Source organism: Scyliorhinus torazame, chromosome 8 (genome assembly GCF_047496885.1).
Source record: "Scyliorhinus torazame isolate Kashiwa2021f chromosome 8, sScyTor2.1, whole genome shotgun sequence".
Lineage (NCBI taxonomy): Eukaryota > Metazoa > Chordata > Chondrichthyes > Carcharhiniformes > Scyliorhinidae > Scyliorhinus > Scyliorhinus torazame.
In genome coordinates this window covers 219,202,452-219,220,627 of record NC_092714.1, presented here as the reverse complement: position 1 = coordinate 219,220,627, position 18,176 = coordinate 219,202,452, and the positions used below count along the sequence as shown (strand labels likewise).

Genomic DNA, 18,176 nt, shown 5'->3' with positions numbered 1-18,176 from the left:
ATCACAAGGTGAACAGCCTCCACTGACTCTGCAGGACAAGTTGTACAGCCTCCACTGACTCTGCATGACAAGTTGTACAGCCTCCACTGACTCTGCAGGACAAGTTGAACAGCCTACACTGACTCTGCAGGACAGGTTGTACAGCCACCACTGACTCTGCAGGACAAGTTGTACAGCCTCCACTGACTCTGCATGACAAGGTGAACAGCCTTCATTGACTCTGCAGGACAAGTTGTACAGCCTCCACTGACTCTGCATGACAAGTTGTACAGCCTCCACTGACTCTGCAGGACAGGTTGTACAGCCACCACTGACTCTGCAGGACAAGTTGCACAGCCTCCACTGACTCTGCAGGACAAGTTGCACAGCCTCCACTGACTCTGCATGACAGGTTGTACAGCCTCCACTGACGCTGCACTGCAAGTTGTACAGCCTCCACTGACTCTGCATGAGAAGTTGTACAGCTTGCACAGACTCTGCAGGACAAGTTGTACAGCCTCAACTGACTCTGCATGACAAGTTGTACAGCCTGCAACAACTCTGCATGACAAGTTGTACAGCCTGCACTGACTCTGCATTGCAAGTTGTACAGCCTAGACTCTGCATGACAAGTTATACAGCCTGCACAGATTCTGCACGAGAAGTTGTACAGCCTCCACTGATTCTGCATGACAAGTTGAACAATGTCCACTGACTCTGCATGACAAGTTGTACAGCCTCCACTGACTCTGCATGACAAGTTGTACAGACTCCACTGACTCTGCATGACAAGTTGTACAGCTTGCATTGACTCTGCATCACATGTTGTACAGCCTCCACTGACTCTGCATTGCAAGTTGTGCAGCCTCCACTGACTCTGCATGACAAGTTGTACAGCCTCCACTGACTCTGCAGGACAAGTTGTACAGCCTCCACTGACTCTGCATGACAAGTTGTACAGCCTGCACTGACTCTGCATTGAAGTTGTTTAGCCCGCACAAAGTCTGAATTAAAGGCTGTCGAGCCTTCACACACACTGTTCATTGCAATCCAAGGTGCACATTCAGTCTGTGTGCACAATAGCCGAGAGTGCCGGGAAGGGAGAGTGCTCCAGTTCCGCGATTGCGCATCCGCTGAGCAGCGGCACGTGAGCAGGAGGCCGGCTGTGGACTGGTCCAATTGGGAAGGGGGGGGTGTGGTTTGAGGGGGCGGGGCCAAAGCTCCAGCAATGAATGAGTGCGCGGCCGGCCGCAGGCCCGCTTTCAGCAGCCGCCTCGGCTTCGGGCGGAGGAGTGCGAGCGGGTGACCGGCGTCGTCCTGGAGTTGCGGGCTGAATGCTGTCCCGGTTCAGGAGCAGGAGAAGGATCAGCAGCAGCGAGTGAGTGCCCACCGACCCCCCCCTCCCCCGGGGAAGGGGGCGCCGGGGGAGCTCGAGCCGAGTGGAGCGGGGGCCGCGAGGCCGAGGCCCGGCTGGGGGGAGGCGGCGGAGGGGACAGGGCGCCAGGCCCCGGCCTCTCTTCCCACAGTGATGTGGAGTGCGAGCAGCTCCCCTCAGCCACCCGCCCAGCAGCATGGAGCCTCAGGACGTGCCGAGGGGCACAGACGGTGAGGAGCGCCCGGCCCTGAGCGCCAACGGCGGCAGCGCCAGCCCCAGGCTCCCAGGCCTCCTGTGGGAGCCCAAGTACAGCCTGGTGCAGGAGGTGGGACGCGGCAGTTACGGCGTGGTGTACGAGGCGGTGGTGAGGAAGAGCGGCGCCCGGGTGGCCATCAAGAAGATCCGCTGCGACGCGCCGGAGAACGTGGAGCTGGCCCTGTCCGAGTTCTGGGCGCTGACCAGCCTCAAGCGGCAGCATGAGAATGTGATCCAGTTCGAGGAGTGTGTGCTGCAGCGCAACGGCATGGCCCAGAAGATGAGCCACGGCAACAAGCGCTCCGAGTTCTACCTGCGCCTGGTCGAGACCTCGCTGAAGGGCGAGCGGATCCTGGGCGCCGGCGAGCCCTGCTACCTCTGGTTCGTCATGGAGTTCTGCAATGGCGGCGACCTCAACCAGTACGTCCTGTCCCGCAGGCCCGACTCGGCCGTCAACACCAGCTTCATGCTGCAGCTGACCAGCGCCATCGCCTTCCTGCACAAGAACCACATCGTCCACCGGGACCTCAAGCCCGACAACATCCTCATCTCCGAGAAGTCGGGAGTCCCCATCCTCAAGGTGGCCGACTTCGGCCTCAGCAAGGTGTGCGTGGTGGGCGGGGGAGCGGCGACCAACAAGAGCCTGAATGTGAACAAGTGCTGGCTGTCTTCCGCCTGCGGCTCTGATTTCTACATGGCCCCAGAGGTCTGGGAGGGACACTACACGGCCAAGGCTGACATTTTCGCCCTGGGGATCATCATATGGGCCATGATTGAGCGAATAACTTTTATTGATGCTGAGACTAAGAAAGAACTGCTTGGGACCTATGTTAGGCAGGGCAGTGAGATTGTACCTGTAGGGGAAGCATTGCTAGAAAACCCAAAGATGGAACTACACATCCCACAGAAAAGGAGAACTTTCATGTCTGAAGGGATCAAGCAACTTATTAAAGACATGTTGGCTGCTAATCCACAGGATCGTCCCGACGCCTTTGAGTTAGAAACTAGGATGGACCAGGTCACTTGTGCTGCATAAATTATCTATTATAAAGTGGATACTCTTGTAGAAGGTATACATACAGTAAGCACAATACTGATTGTGCAGGTTCTTGGTTATATATAATTGTATGTATTGCACATGCTTTATCTAGTGTATATAGTTTGTCCCTGATTGTCAGATGTACTTTCTCGTAATCTGCCTCTTTTGAAAATGGAGTGTCTTTAACACTCCTTTCCCCGCTTCATTTCTGACGAGTCTAATTTAAGGATCTGAATGAAGTAGACAACCTAAAATTTCTTCCCCTTTTTGGGATGGGGAAGTTGGGTGCTTTTCCTGTAAAGCAGCCCATCATTGAGTGATCATTCTGATTCTCCTGCATTCTGCCATAAGTGTCTAGCTGGGACACCGAGGAATAATGCTAGAAAATCAAGAATGGCGAGGACAGGAACAGCTGAGTTTGTTCCCAGAAGTGAATAGCGGTACTATTTGCTAGTGACTCATTCAAGAGAAATCCCACTTTCAATACTTATTTGTTTCCTCGTCTTCACACCTTGCAGTGCTTGCTCTTGGTGGGTCGGGCAGTGACTGCAGAAAGAGTTGATGTTTCTGGTTGATAGTTCATTAGAATTGTTGGGGGTGATTGTTTTGTTTATAGCTGTTGTCCGTATAAGCTGATATGGGGGCTTATTGTTTTTTGATCCATCTTATCTTAGCAAGATTATGTTGATAGATTTGAAAGTCTTTTTTTTTTATTAGTGCCAAAAAAGCTACTAAATTCCTTGCCTCCGATATAAACACTTTTATAACTCCTCCTCCTTTTAATGCACACTTATCAAATTGATAATGTTATGCAACTATTTTCTAGGGAGGTTGAACTAATTTCAAAATTTGGATATTCTTCTCTGTCCTGGCCAAAAAACGTTTCTTTTTGTGGATAAGAAACTATGCCCTTAAACCGTTTTTTCACCCATCATATCTCCCAGCAAAACAAAGTTGTTTACCGATTGTATTTATCCTTTAAGTTAAGTATTTTATCCGCAATAGTTGAGAAGATTAGCAGAGTGGTTAGCACTGTTGCTTTATAGCGCCAGGATCCCAGATTCAATTCCCGGCTTGGGTCGCTTACTGTGCGGAGTCTGCAAGTTCTCCCCGTATCTGTGGACTTCCTCCGGGTGCTCCAGCTTCCTTCCACAAGACCCGAAAGATGTGCTGTTGGGTAATTTAGACATTCTGAATTCTCCCTCCTTGTACCTGAACAGGCGCCGGAATGTGGCGACTAGGAGCTTTTCACAGTAATTTCATTGCAGTGTTAATGTAAGCCTACTTGTGACAATAAAGATTATTATTATTATAAGATAGTATCACTTGAAGTAGTTTCCACATCAATTGTAGGGTTTTTGTTTTGGCCCATATTATTCTGAAGTATTTGAAATGAAAATCACTTATTGTCACAAGTAGGCTTCAAATGAAGTTACTGTGAAAAGCCCCTAATCGCCACATTCCGGCGCATGTTCGGGGAGGCTGGTACGGGAATTGAACCGTGCTGCTGGCCTGCCTTGGTCTGCTTTCAAAGCCAGCGATTTAGCCCTGTGCTAGTTTTGTGATACTTGTTCATTTTCCATTGAACTAGATATTAGCTTGCGGGTAAGAAGAGAAAGAAAATTGGCAGAAACAAAGTAACAAAGCAGATATTGCCAGCAATATATGCCTACAGAGTTCACATAAGGTTATCACATGAAATCTCGTGGTGCTGATCCCTTTGTGAAAATTGGAAGTTGAGGTACATTGCTGATCCAACAGTTTGAAACATGTTGTGGAGTGGAAGATTTATATTTTTATTTGGAACAAAAATGTGCACTGACAAAACAATTGCAGAATGTAAGTTTGATTTTTAAAAAAATGTATGAACTCCAGTTTGATTCTGTTACTTCATATCTCTTGTACCATTATGATTTAGCGGAAAATGGTAAATGCTTTTTGGTGTGGAGTGAAGCTGGAGGTAAGCTTATGTAACTATTCCAACTAAATTAGTATGTAGTTTAGAAATATTTTTTACAGGAGTAGGCCTGCTGGCTTGTTAAATATTTACTTGCATGCAAAAGTCTTTCTGCAACAGTGAGTGTTATAAAATATGTTGAGGGAAACTGCTTTTGTCATGCAAACAAGAAGATGAACAGACCATAAGAGTTGCTCTACTTTTAGGAGTACAAGTTCTCAGGATCTGTGAATGTATTTGTAAATTTTACCTTTTTAGGTTTGAGTCACTTTCTTTGTCTGCTGTTGCTGAATTTGTTCTATAATGTTTCCTCTGGTGGACATGTAGAAAAAAATTTCTCTATTTGGGGGAAATCTAATTTTTAACTTTTAGTTTCGTTTTTTAATTATTGGAAGAGTTTTCTCTTGCACTGAATTGAATTCTGCAGGTTCTAATCTAGTTCTTGCACTTAACCGTGAATCAACAGTATTGTGCAGGTCAGTTTGCTAAAACAAGTTGAATGATTCCGTTCTGGAAAAAAGCTCAAGAATACAATTATAAGGTAATTGGAGCTAGTTCCCCAAACTGGACATTGTGTTGATCCTACTTGCCGCAGTAGTCATATTTTATATCCTGCCGTAGCAAACTTTTATATTGATTCTGCACTGCAAGTGGTGGGAATCTTGAGTGCAAAACCCATAATCCGGGCTACCAGGCATTTAATGAGCATGGCACCAATGGAAGTAGCCTTTTTCTGTCCACTTCTCACCAGGAATTCAGCATGTCACTCAGCATATCCTGCCATGTGAATTCAAATTGCGGTTAATCATAAATCCTGAGCAAAGCTAAAATAACATTACAAAAAGTTTAGAATTTCAGTACTCACTGCTGTTTTCTCATGGAGCAAATTAATGTCTGCACTATTTGATCTTGTTGCATTGCAAGCTTTTCCCACTTAAGGCAGCCAAACCATCAACACTCACTTCTACAATTACTTGCCTGCCACAGTGAGTCGGCAATCACTTTGTATTTATCTAGTTTCATAAAGTATTCTGAAACAAAATTTGGAGCTGAACCAGAAGCTGAACTCCGGTAAATTGAATTTATCTTCAAGAAATAGTAACTCCTTATCTTTTTGAAGAAGTATTTAATGTTCTGTGTATTGGGTGCCATCAGCATTTTATGTAAATTAAACTAAAAGGCATTATTGTCAATGACGGGTGTAGTTCTAGCGGATGTGTTTTGCTATTGATCGTGTTTTGGTTTAAAGCAGGGGACCTTTGCTGACCTTGCAGGATCTGAAACCTGCAACTTTTTGAGAATCCTGCAAGCTTCTGATGAGTATTCATTTGCACTCTGCAAAGTGCATTCATGCAAAAAAATTTTGGATGCAAGTATTACTCAGGTACTTGACCCCCAAGTATGTTTTTGTCACATTTTAGCAAATTGGCAGTCCTCTCCCAAAGTTTCTTATTATCTTGGTGAATCTCCTGTGCATTACTCAAAGACCATGACAATTTTCCTAAAGTAAGACGCCATTCTAATTTACAAAACTTCAGCATTGTTACTTCTTGCATTTGTATCCATACTCTATAGGATTTATATGCATTTTACCAAATTGTGGCTACTTTCAAAAATTCTGAAAATCCATTCAGACCATGTTCAATGTATTTTTATCAACAGTTCCACAGAGCTGGTACCTGTTGGTAGTGCATAATTACCCGATGCTTTCGAAGTGATTTAACTTTTCCACCATCTCATGGCTTTGCTATAGTTAACTGGTTTATCATTTCATTAAATCAAAATGTTAATTTGGCCAGTCGTTTTGGCACAATTGGTTTGAAAGGCGGTCAGAAGCATGAACCTTTACTGGTTTTGTTCCAACTTCCATTCTCATCCTAGGTGGAGTGCTGTTCCACTTTGTACTCCAGTAGTTTTCAACACGTGTTCTTATCTGTGGTAATCTTGAAATAGTTGCTGCTCCACATAATTTATTCTCATTTCCAGGTAAATACCAGAAAAATTCTCTGTTTAGTGTGGGATGCGATATAATTGATTCACTGAGATTACATTTGGAAAAGAAAGAATGCAGCATGGAAGCATTTGCCTGTATTTGGGGTCTCATGTCAGATAACTTGTCAGTTGTCAGGGAGATTTGCAGAGTTGCACCGTCTTAATGGGATCCTAGGTTTTGTGGTGCAAGTTACTTGCCTGATGATGCAAAGCTTTTCATGAGATGTTTGTAGGAGAACTTACTGTCTTGAAAGTAGTTCATTTGAGGTAAATGTCAGCAAGTTGTTATTGCAATCTTTGGTCATCATATTCATTCTATTGACTTATGCATCTGGTTGCTGTTGGAATCCAAGAAGAGTTGATTTTATGTGCACAAAGTGTTCATATATGCTTTCAGCAGGATGGTGTGCAGCTGATGGGTGGACTAATGTGAGCATTAAAGATGCATTTATGAAGCTTTCAAAATCCTGTTTGAAATTTATAAATCTTTAACACTTTTATTATTTTGAAGAGGCTGTGATTTTGTAGGTTCTGAAATGTCCAAAATGTAAGCAGCGCATTCATTCTTTCCCTCTCCCTATTTCCTCCTTCACATCCTATCTTTTCAATGATCAGCTTTTCAAGGTTTGTGTACCTGTGTAAGTCCCATAAGAATGATCTGTTCTTTTCATTTTCTCTCTATTCCCAGCATAGTTTGAACTCTTGGTGTTATCCAGTTTTGTTGCAAGGTTTTCTCAAACTATTAGAGAAATGTGAAATAGTGATGCATTAGAACCAAACTCATTGGCTGGTTTGGCCATTGACAAGTGAAAATCCTGCCTTGGCGCCGCTGTTATCGAGAATGTGAAAATATCTTGCTGTGCACTTTTATGATTTGGATTGGCCATTCAGTACGTTGTAACGGTTGCCCCTCTTTTGTACTTTCAAATTTGAGAAGGAAAATCTAATGAATCAGTTTTCCATTGTACTCCTGAGACCCCAAATAAACTCCCACATCCATTTTTTTTTTGTCTAACCTCATAAGTTTTTTTTTTTTTAATGAACTTCGGTGGCGCCTTTTTTTTCTCTTGTTTATCTCGAACCTTTGTCATTTCTCATTCAAACTGGTTTCATGTTTTTAAATCTCCTTTTTTATTCAACTTCTGTTCCAGATCTTTAGTATATAACTGATCATTCTGTTCTGTCTCTATGCTCTCATTTGAAATGTATGACCTCCTCTTGATCTTGTCCTTAAAATCTCTCCTAATGATCAGATGCATGCTATAACATTTAGCTCCCTGGAGCTTATGTTTTCTCAGGCAAAGTCAACATATGGGCCGCTTGAACCTGTTCACAATTGAGTAAGATCATGGTTGATACTGTTGTAATCTCGGATTATCCAATTGTTGAAAGTTCTGGCCTAATCCATGATTTGCAAGGATGGTCCATAGAGTGATGTGAAAAGGCTTGAGGTGATGCGTGTCTGCGTGGGTTTCCTCTGGGTGCTCCGGTTTCCTTCCACAGTCCAAAGATGTGCACGCAAGGTGTATGGCCATGATGATAAAATGACCCGTAGGTTAGGTGGGATTACAGGGATAGGGTGGGGCATGGGCCTAGGTAGGGTGCTCTTTTAGAAGGTTGGTATAGACTCAAATGGGCTGTACTCCTTCTGCACTGTAGGGATTCTATAAAAAGAGAAAATTTACCTATTGGTCTTTTTTCCTGAATTTGAGTATTAAAATATCTATTTAGATATCGTGTAAATTTGTGGCCCGGGATTTTCTGCTTTTGACCTTGAAGTAAGCCCTGCAGAGAGATCTAGTGATCTCTTTGAGAAATTCACCCCTCTTGCAGCAGTATTTACTGGACATTCCCAGTGTGAAGCCGGAGTGATGTCATAAAGCTTTCCGAGCCACTCACATTAAACGATTTTCACAGACCTCCAAACAGAAAGCAAAATGTAGCAAAATAAAATTACTATTATAAAAAAAAAAAATGTAGTAAAATGTAAAAAAAATTAGGATGTGCCCATGGATGACTGCAGAAGCTGAAATATTCTGAAAAATTGACAAGTTTTAAAATCTGAATTTAGCAATACTGTAACAAATGTTAAATGTAAAAAAATGTGAGGGCCAGTTTTATTAATTTTGCATTACCATTTAAAATCCAGTTCCATCGAATTGAACAATATGTAAACTTTTAATGGGGGTTTGTAACAGCAATTTGGGAGTGGAAAAGTTGAAGTTCTTATGGATTTCAGTGATTGTTCTTGGTGGGGAGATGTGGAAAGGATGTGTCCACAACACAGCCTGTGACAGAGGACTGGCTGATGGACATCAACTTCAGTATTTCTGTGCTAATCTGTGCATGTCCAGCACTAATCTGTATGTTCAACATCTTGTGGTTGTGGTCAGATGCAGAGGGATAATGAAAAAAATGTTTTGCATTTGTATAGGGTTTTTCATGACTATTGGATATCTTGAGTATGTTATAGTCCATGAAGTACTTTTAAAGTGTAGTTACAGTTGTAGAATGCTGGCAGTTTATCATCATCCACCCTCTGCCAAATCGGGACATTAAAATCTTGGAGAAATGTTTCGATTTTTCAGATCCTGAGAAGTATTTTGGTATGAAAGGCATGTTGGTAAATTATATAAGAGGTGATGAGGAACACTGGAGACAAATAAAAACCTGGTTAGAGTATTTGGAAGTGCAGTGGAGTGTTGCGTGATAGAAAAGGGGGAATCTACAAGACCATTGACCAGTCTTGTTATGTATGTAAAAGCTTGGGCAGTATTGAGGAGGGTGCAATGATTGGGTACTAAGAGATGTGAATGCTGAGGTGGATATGTGGAGTAACAAAATAAGGACCCAGCACATGGGGGTCAGTGAAGATTGTGGGAGCATTGAGTAAAGTAGCTGAGAAGGGGTTGTAATGCTATGGTCACCTGTTGTGGAGTGAGGGAGATGTGATGAGGTACGTGATTGAGATGGGACTGCCAGGAAGAAGAAAGCCTAAGACATGTTAGAAAGATGTGGTGGTGAGAAGCGTATATGCAGCGGGATTGGAAGATGAATGGGTGACTGATGGAAGTAGACGGAAAAGTGTAATCAACCAGTATTGTGGCAGCCTCCAGTAAAATGTGGTCTGAAAGGAGAGGTTAAAAAAGAGAACTGCCTGAGACCGAGAGCTGATAGATGGAATATGCCTAAATTGTCAAATACATGAGGCTATAGCTGTTGGCTGTGTATGTGCTCAAGATTGTTTCACTTTGCGCTTTTTATTCGCTTTACTTCACGAATTTCACAAATTTGTCCCATCCTCTTTCCACATTGGCTTACGGAGGGAACAAGGTCAAACTAATCCATTTGTACTGCACCTGCCAACTCCTGGTAGAACTGCATCTCTGCACTTCACAAAGATTTCCATGCAGCAATATTTCCCTACTTGACTGTAGCCCTAAATTACAGGGCTATGGACCCGGTGCAGGAAGGTGGGATTAGAAAGGGCACCTGGGTGCCCTATGGCTGGCATGGACACTGGACTGAATGGCCTCCTGTGCTGTAACTTTTCGATGATGATTTCTATGACATTGTTGCCTGGGCATTCTCCCAATAATCGCTAGTAGTTTTCACACGATCTGTAACTCTCCTTGAGTTAACCAATGCTATTAATGAGTCGAACATAATATGGGAGGTTTTCCTGATTCTGTATCCAGGCTCGTTGGATCATCAGTGGCATGAATATTAGAAAATTGAGTTGATTTAAAGTATATTCCAATGAATGAAGATCGCTGATATGGAACATGCTCTGGCTTGACAAATTTTCTGATTATTTATTGGCTATCCGGTGTGCTTGAAAATACCCAGGAAGTCTCTCCAGCCATAGGAGTGATCTTCCCAACATCGAAAGGGAGAACGTCTGAGACGTGCCAATTAATGTTCGCTGGTATTCATGTTCCCATTTTGTTTGTTGTATCAAACCTCACTGATTTTCTTGTGGGTGTGTATACAGAATCGCAGTTTGCTCATCCTTGGCATTCTTCCTTCAACTTGTGAGAATTGATCCAGAATAAAGCAACCAGTCGTCACCTCTTGAAATTGGTAAACAGCTTTATTCTAATCTAAAATTTGTGTCATCTTTGGCCTGCATTAGAACTATCCATCTGGAAGAACTATGCTCAATGCAACTAGAAATTGTGGGAACAAATGGAGTAATAGTGAAATGCCCATCAGTTTTATGTGCCAGCATTCTGCTTTCATTCCCAACCATGAGATGTTTATCGAAATAACAAAATCATGGAAGACGGTCTGTTTTAAAATTTTCAAAAAGCTTTTGAGGGTTGAGAGCAAATTGGTGCAGGTGTATTGCAATGATGAATACCATCATTTTCAGTGTACTATAAAAATAACTGCATAAAGATTTTGTCATGTATTGCAATCAAACTTCCATAGTATCCCTACAGTACAGATGTTGGCCATTCTCCCCATCGAGCCTGCACTGACCCCCCCAAATGAGCACTTTACCTAGATCTATTCTCCCACCCTATCCCTGGAACCTCACGCATTGATCATGGCCATTCCATGTAACCACATCTTTGTGGGAGGAAACCAGCGCACCTGGAGGAGACTCACGCAGGCACTTGGAGAATGTGCAAATTTCACACAGTCACCCGAGGCTGGAATCGAACCCTGATGCTGTGAAGCAGCAATGTTAACCATTGAACCACCCATAACTACTTTTTTCATTCATGGGATGTGGTTAGGAGAGCATTTAGTGCCCATCCCTAATTGTCCTTGAGCTAGCTTTTTGAATAACTGCAGTCCAGGTGGTGTAGGTACACCAACTGTGCTGTTAAGGACAGAGTTCCAGAATTTTGACCCAGTGACTGAACGAATTGTGATATATTTCCAAGTCTGGATGATATGTGGTTTGGAGTGGGGTTTCCAGGTGGGGAACTTCCCAAGCATCTGTTGTCCTTCTAGATGGCAGTGGTATCTGTTTGGAATGTGCTCTCTGAAGGAGCCTTGGTAAGTTCCTGCATTGCATCTTGTAGATGGTACACACTGCTGACACTGTTTGGTGGTGGAGGGAGTGAATGTTTGTGATGGAATACCAATCAAACGGGCTTTGTCCTGGATGGTGTCGAGCTTCTTGTGTTTTGGGAGCTGCACTCATCCAGGCAAGTGGAGAGTATTCCATCACACTCCTGACTAGCTTGTCGGTGGTGGACAGGCTTTGGGAAGTCAAGAGGTGTGTTGCTTGCTACAGGGTTTCCAGCCTCTGACATAGTGTAGGCACAGTATTTAAATGGCCAGTTCAGTTTCTGGTCAATGGTAATCTACCCCCTGCAGGAGATTATACTTGGGGATTCCTAGCACAGGTCTACTTGCCAAACTAGCTAGTACACTTTTCATGTTGTGTAAATTGTTCCTTCAACTAGTATTCTTCTTATCCTGATGAGTACGAGATGCAAAGCTTCAACAGTGTGCATCTTCAGAGAGTCGTGAACACCGCCCAGTCCATCACACGAACCTGCCTCCCATCCATTGACTCCATCTACACCTCCCGCTGCCTGGGGAAAGCGGGCAGTATAATCAAAGATCCCTCCCACCCGGCTTACTCACTCTTCCAACTTCTTTCATCGGGCAGGTCTGAGAACACGCACGAACAGACTCAAAAACAGCTTCTTCCCCACTGTCACCAGACTCCTAAATGACCCACTTATGGACTGATTTCATTAACACTACACCTGTATGCATCATCCGATGCCAGTGCTTTTGTAGTTACATTGTATATGTTGTGTTGCCCTATTATGTATTTTCTTTTATTCCCTTTTCTTCTCATGTACTTAATCTGTTGAGCTGCTCGCAGAAAAATACTTTTCACTGTACCTCGGTACACGTGACAATAAACAAATCCAATCCAATCTTCAGCAAAGCTCAGGTTCTGTACTGTAATATCAAACAATTATATACTTATTTAATCACTTGAAGGCTCGTGACAGGTTCGCTTGACTTAATATTTTTTTTAAATGGCCTGTTGAGCTGTTCTGATGATTGCGACCGGAAATTCTAACACTGCCACCGCCTGAAATACTAACTCTTCCCACGCTTGTGCAAATGCTGGCAGACCCTGTTGAGTGTTGTCCACAGCTTTCTGTTTTCTTTCTCGCTTTATTATCCAATAATATCATATGTTAACAAATTGTATTTTAAAGCAGATTAGACACCAATCTCATTTTGTAAACCATTTCTTTTACAGGCTGGATAAATTGGAACATGAGCTTGCTGTCAAGAATGGAAATTAAACTGAACAGCTTCCTTAGAATGTACAGAATTTGGAGACTTTTGCTGCATTTAGAGCTTCAGCACTAGCTGATGTCAAGACAAGGAAAGCTATGCAATTAAATTGCTAGGATATTTTGGGAGGGGGGTATTTGCCATGCAATAAACTTGTATTTACACTATTTGATTGTACCTTCACTTTATCTGATTAAATGGTTGTCCTTGAAGATTTAATTGGGTGGATTGAATTCTTAAAGCTGTATGATCCTGTGATGGTTAATTTTATTTTATGTAAAGCATTAGATGTTATTGGCAAGAATTTGAGCAGCTGCACTTATATACCAGTATGATTTATTTTAAAGTGATCAGCATGGGTGACCAGAGTGCCTTAAATTATTTTGTCAGATTCATTGATGCTAAAAAGAATTCGATGATCTTAAATTTCAAAAATTTACTGAGAGCCAGTTTCTCTGATACAGTCTTGGTTGACGTGTTTCTGGTAGGCTGAAAACTGAGGAGGATGTAGTTCAACCATAAAATCAGTAGCTCCATTCAAATGAAATGCTGAATAAAGAACATGGCCATTTGGAAACTAAAGCTAAACACTTGTAGTCATTCCTCCTCCTTCCCCCACCCGATCCTGTGTGATATTTGGTAAATGGTAGCTGAAACTTTGGGGTCAAGCAGGGTCAGGGAATTTTGAACCTGGACTTGGACTAAGTTGAAGTAAATTATTTTCCCCCTCTCTCCGTGTGACCACAGTAAGGGGGAAAAAAACTGCCGCAGTCACTCTTGCAGATGGCCGGTGGGCAAAGCGGAAAATTCACAATCTTTAAAAATGTTGTACTTAAGGAAGAGTTTAACTCTACAAATTGTATGACCATATGGCATAGAATCTCGCTTCATGAGTGAAAATCTGAGATTCATGGTTGGTGTTCCTGTTTGCATCGGCCTTAATTTTCCACCTGTGTGTCTGGAAAACGCTACTGTGAATTAGACGTGCTAGCCTCTGCATCAGGGATGGAGTCCCTATTATCTACTGCTGTGCAAAAACTGACCTAGGAGTTCTTTATGCTGATACTGTCTTAACAAATTAGAGTAGCATCGTTCTTCAGCACAAAAATGACATTCCCATGTTACTGGCAAGTCTGGTATAAAAGTTCTCCTTTTTTTGCTTAAACACTTAAACACCGATATTATGGAGGCTGGCTCTCCAAATCATTCTGAACCGTTCTCCGTACTAAGGTTGGTACTGGAATGAAGCTGTGACTTGATTGACCAAGATGTGCAGATGCCATAGGCTCCAGTTTGAAATCTGGTGAGGGATGAGCCAATTTAGGCATATTTCCACTGAAGTTTTATCTCATTTATTTGCTTAGTTTCCCTCTAATGTCAAATATTCAATAGTTTTTGAAAACTGCAAAAACAGGATAATCAGGATATTTGGTTCGTTAAAGGCGGAGCTGTTTATGAATTTAATACCAGAACAACATTTCTTAAGCATTCAAGGTTTGAGTATTGGATTCTTGGTGGGCTGAATAGAAAAAAAACTTTCCAAAAGTTTACATAAATATGGTCATAGGTGACATTTGATTTTGTGTCTGAATAATTTTGAAAACTTTCCAAGCTCAAGTGTAGGCATTTATCCCACTTTGTCTCTTGTCCATAAGTGATCTTTAACATTTACTTCTGGGTCATTTTATTCTATACCTGGCTAAAATGATATCGCTGTACAGTGGCTATAAAGCTTCCACTTGATGCACATGACTTTCCTTAAACATGTAGTCAAAGCACTGCAATATATCAGTTTACCACAACAATGTTTGAGATGTATCTCTGCTTTAAATAAAGTGTATTCGCCATTAGTGGTGAAGTTTTAATACCAAATTTCCAATGCAGGAGTTCACACTCTTTCCATCGATCAAGCAAAACATTGATCTAAACCAAATTATTTCCCACTGCTCTTTTACTGTAACTAATGGAATGGAAAAATTGCAAGATTATTATCTTCATTTTTACGTTGGTAAATTGTGGTTTACTGTTGAGTCTGGATTTAACTGCTCACTTCTACAAGTTAGTCTTAGACGAGGCATTACTGTATTTGTGGAAACGTATTAGCTTTAAAATTTTACTATTTAATTAAGATTCCACTGAAAGTGATTCTCCTGCATGAAAATAACCTATACAGTTGGACTACTAGGTAATCATTTTGCATTTAACAATTGGAAAAGAGTTGACTCATTGGCAATTGCAGGCCTATTTGCATCTTACTGCTCATGTGGATGGGATCATTAACCTGTGTATTTATCACATAGCCTTCATTTGTATGTAACTGATCAGTACAGGGTTGTGAGACTTATCTGCAGTGTTGCAGTGATAGACCTCTATTCGTATTAATGGGTATCTTTTTTCTAATGCTGGTGAGAAAAAAGCTCGAATCAACAGTGCAATCCCTGTCCTTGCCCGCCCTACCTCCTGAAGATGTTTAGTATTGGTACTATTTTTATGCTAAAAGTAAGTAGCAATTCAATATTGCAATTCTGATATATGTTTAATGTTTGATCTTGGAAAGTTAAATTGTAAAGTGAAAGTAAATGTGTGCCAATAATTCTAGAGTTGTAAATTTTTTTTCTTGAATACATGGGTAGAGTTCAAGGCATATTTCATTAGATTGCTTTCTTTAAAAACACTTGGGCTACCAAGAGTCTTAGGGAAAAAAATATTGGTTTGCTAAACCCAAGAATGCTCCAATACTTTGACCTTATGGTGACTTAATATTGTGAAATTAATGGAGTTTTTTTGTGACATTGCTTGTGTTAGCAGGTTCAATGTGACCATTAGAAAATGTTGGGAAATAAGCCAAATTTAAAACTTGTATAATCAGAGGCCGAGTTGGAAAAACATGATGTGAACCGTGCAGTAGAACAGCTATTGAGGCCCCCTTTATGTGCTGTTCAATTAGAAGAACTTCTAATCTGTTGTTAGGCAAAAACGTTAGCATGCTATAATTACAGCGTAATTGAGCTACAGTCGTGAAAATGTAATGCTTTACTTTTTGACATATAAAGTTAATGTCCTTCCTGGAGCTTTAGCAAAGGTTTTTAAAAATTGGACAATAAAAGTAAAGGAAAGTTGTTGCATTCAAAAAAGGAGGCACTTGTGTATTGAGATCAAATTCAAACTGAAGATCTTCAATTAAAATTGTAGTGCTTGTTAATCCATTAATGCGGATTGTCATTGTTTAATGTGCTGTTCTCTACCATTTAGCATAGCGATGTTAATAAAAATCTTTTTTTGCAGTCTCAAGCTGAAAATGCAGGGAAAAATGTCTATTTTGTAGATGAGCTGCTTTACAAAGTTACTTGGGAATGTTATTTTATTCTATGTGGAAATAATGGGGTGGGATGGGGCAAAAGAGGGAACAGATTCTAGGAGCATTTTGTACTAGAACAGAATGCTATTGTGACTGAGCATTTGGGACATGTTTACTGAAGCGTCGCTATGTGGTTTACAGAAGGATTTGCTTCAAGAGAATCCTCGTTTGTTTCTACCTCGTATTCAGGGTGTCACCCAAGTCATGCTGGATGATGTAACACATGCTTGTTCTCTCTACGGTTGGTTTGTCCTTTTACTGCAAATTCATTTCATTAGATTCTCGAAGAACCTTTACACTTCTATGCAATTTTTATGTATTCCGATTTGAAACACTGTAATGGTACCACAATCTCTATTTATGTTGGTCCCTCTGCACCAAACAAACATTTTTGTGGACCAATATTTGAACATTTTTGATTTTGTATTTAACATTGATTTGTAGTTTGGACTGGTGCCATTTGAATATTCAAATAAGTTGTCTTAGGAAGAATATTTGACATTCATTGCATTTGTTATTTCAGCAATAAAGATTTTAAAATGCCTTCTGATTTGAGAATGATTTTTAATGTTCAGTGTCCTTCCTATAAAGTTTCAATGCAATATTTTGTAACTTCAAGAAATCAAGATATTGTCAAATTTTATTTAAATCTGAAGCTCCTTTTTAACCAGTTCAAAAATACTTCGCAACACTGACTGATTAGGATCTACAGATGATTTGCAGACAAAATGGATTAAGAACTCACGCCCCATCTCGTGTGAAGCTGTGTTGTGAGTTTCTAATTAATTCATTGTCAAACCTTTTATAGCAGATCACGAGGGTAGAAAGTCACTGTTTGGCATCTAGTAGAATTTAACTCCTGGGGGGGGGCTCAGAGAGCAGAGGGAAAAATTCAAAGTTCTCCTATTGCAATCTTTCCTCTAAAATCATTGGTGTAAGATGAAATATAGTCTCAATTGTACCAAAAATAATTATTACAGTTGCTACATGTTCGGGTTCAAAGGCTTGAGTAGATGTGAAATCTGCCACTACCTTGCTTCCAGCCACAGCTGTCCTAATGTTCTACACTTTTTGTTTCCGAATGCAGCGCTCCTTTTCATTGTGATCAGTCCCTCTACATCTAGATTCCCCACCAGGAAGGCCAACAGGTCCTCCATTTCATCCCTGAAAGACCAACCAAAGCCCACTCATCACCGCCCTCTTGTCTATCTGAATTGCTTACCTTTGAACAACTCCTTTAACCTCTCTTCCAAATGAAAGGTGGCATTTTGGTAACCCATATTGGTCCTGGCTATGCCTGCCTCTTTTAGAACTTTTTTTTTGGTCCATCCCACGTGTGAACCCTCAAGTAGATGGTTTTTTAAAAAAATATCAATTTGCTTTTGAATTTCAAGCCCCAACCCCATCGCCTTGCCCCCATGTTGTCCATTTCCGACTCTTCCCTTATTTCACTCAAATGTTCTCTTTGTTCTCTCCTTCCGTCCCACAAAACCCTATTGGATAATTTCAGGTGCAATGAAATTTCGCTCTTGAATACTTCACCCATCCCCTCCTTTCAGAGTTCCAAATGGGCTGTTCGTGGTATTCTGGAGTTTCGCAGAGACAAAACCTGTGCAACTTCCCGTGCAAGCACAGATTATGCAGCATCTGCCCCGTCATCTCTTCCCAGTCTCGAACGGCACAGACACTCCTACCAGGTAAACAGTAATTTACATTTGCTTTCAACTCGGTATACTGGATGCACATTTGATTGCCGAACATTTGCCTGTAAGTGGGAACGACACGCTTCTCCACTCCAATCCCAAACTGTCCTTGACTTCATACCATTGGAGGTTGTTTTCCCAGGCATTGAGATCCTGCTTCTAACCCCTAATGACTTTGCTGGGGTAGGTTTGAGTGCAGCAGGAAACATCTGGATGTCGCACAAAGCTGAGGCAAT

At 41.7% G+C, this 18,176-nt stretch overlaps 1 protein-coding gene across 3 annotated transcripts; it reads left to right on the top strand.

Moving 5' to 3' along the window:
- The first annotated feature begins 1,197 nt into the window (after positions 1-1,197).
- Positions 1,198-16,780, top strand: LOC140428377 (serine/threonine-protein kinase 35-like). 3 transcript variants are annotated; one of them, XR_011948758.1, is made up of 2 exons: positions 1,198-1,357; positions 12,842-16,780. XR_011948758.1 is itself a non-coding variant. In XM_072514770.1 (2 exons), exons 1-2 carry the CDS (start codon positions 1,551-1,553, stop codon positions 12,848-12,850), a joined length of 1,086 nt encoding a protein of 361 aa, XP_072370871.1. In that variant the 5' UTR covers positions 1,368-1,550; the 3' UTR covers positions 12,851-16,780. The 3 variants fall into 3 exon arrangements, 2 of the variants coding, with proteins under 2 accessions (XP_072370871.1, XP_072370870.1); XM_072514770.1 differs by lacking the exon at positions 1,198-1,357 and adding an exon at positions 1,368-2,627; XM_072514769.1 differs by lacking the exon at positions 1,198-1,357 and adding an exon at positions 1,371-2,679.
- The last annotated feature ends 1,396 nt before the right edge of the window (positions 16,781-18,176 follow it).

Coding starts and splice junctions, on each gene's coding strand:
- LOC140428377 (XM_072514769.1), top strand. CDS start 1,551: ATGGAGCCTCAGGACGTGCCGAGGGGCACAGACGGTGAGGAGCGCCCG.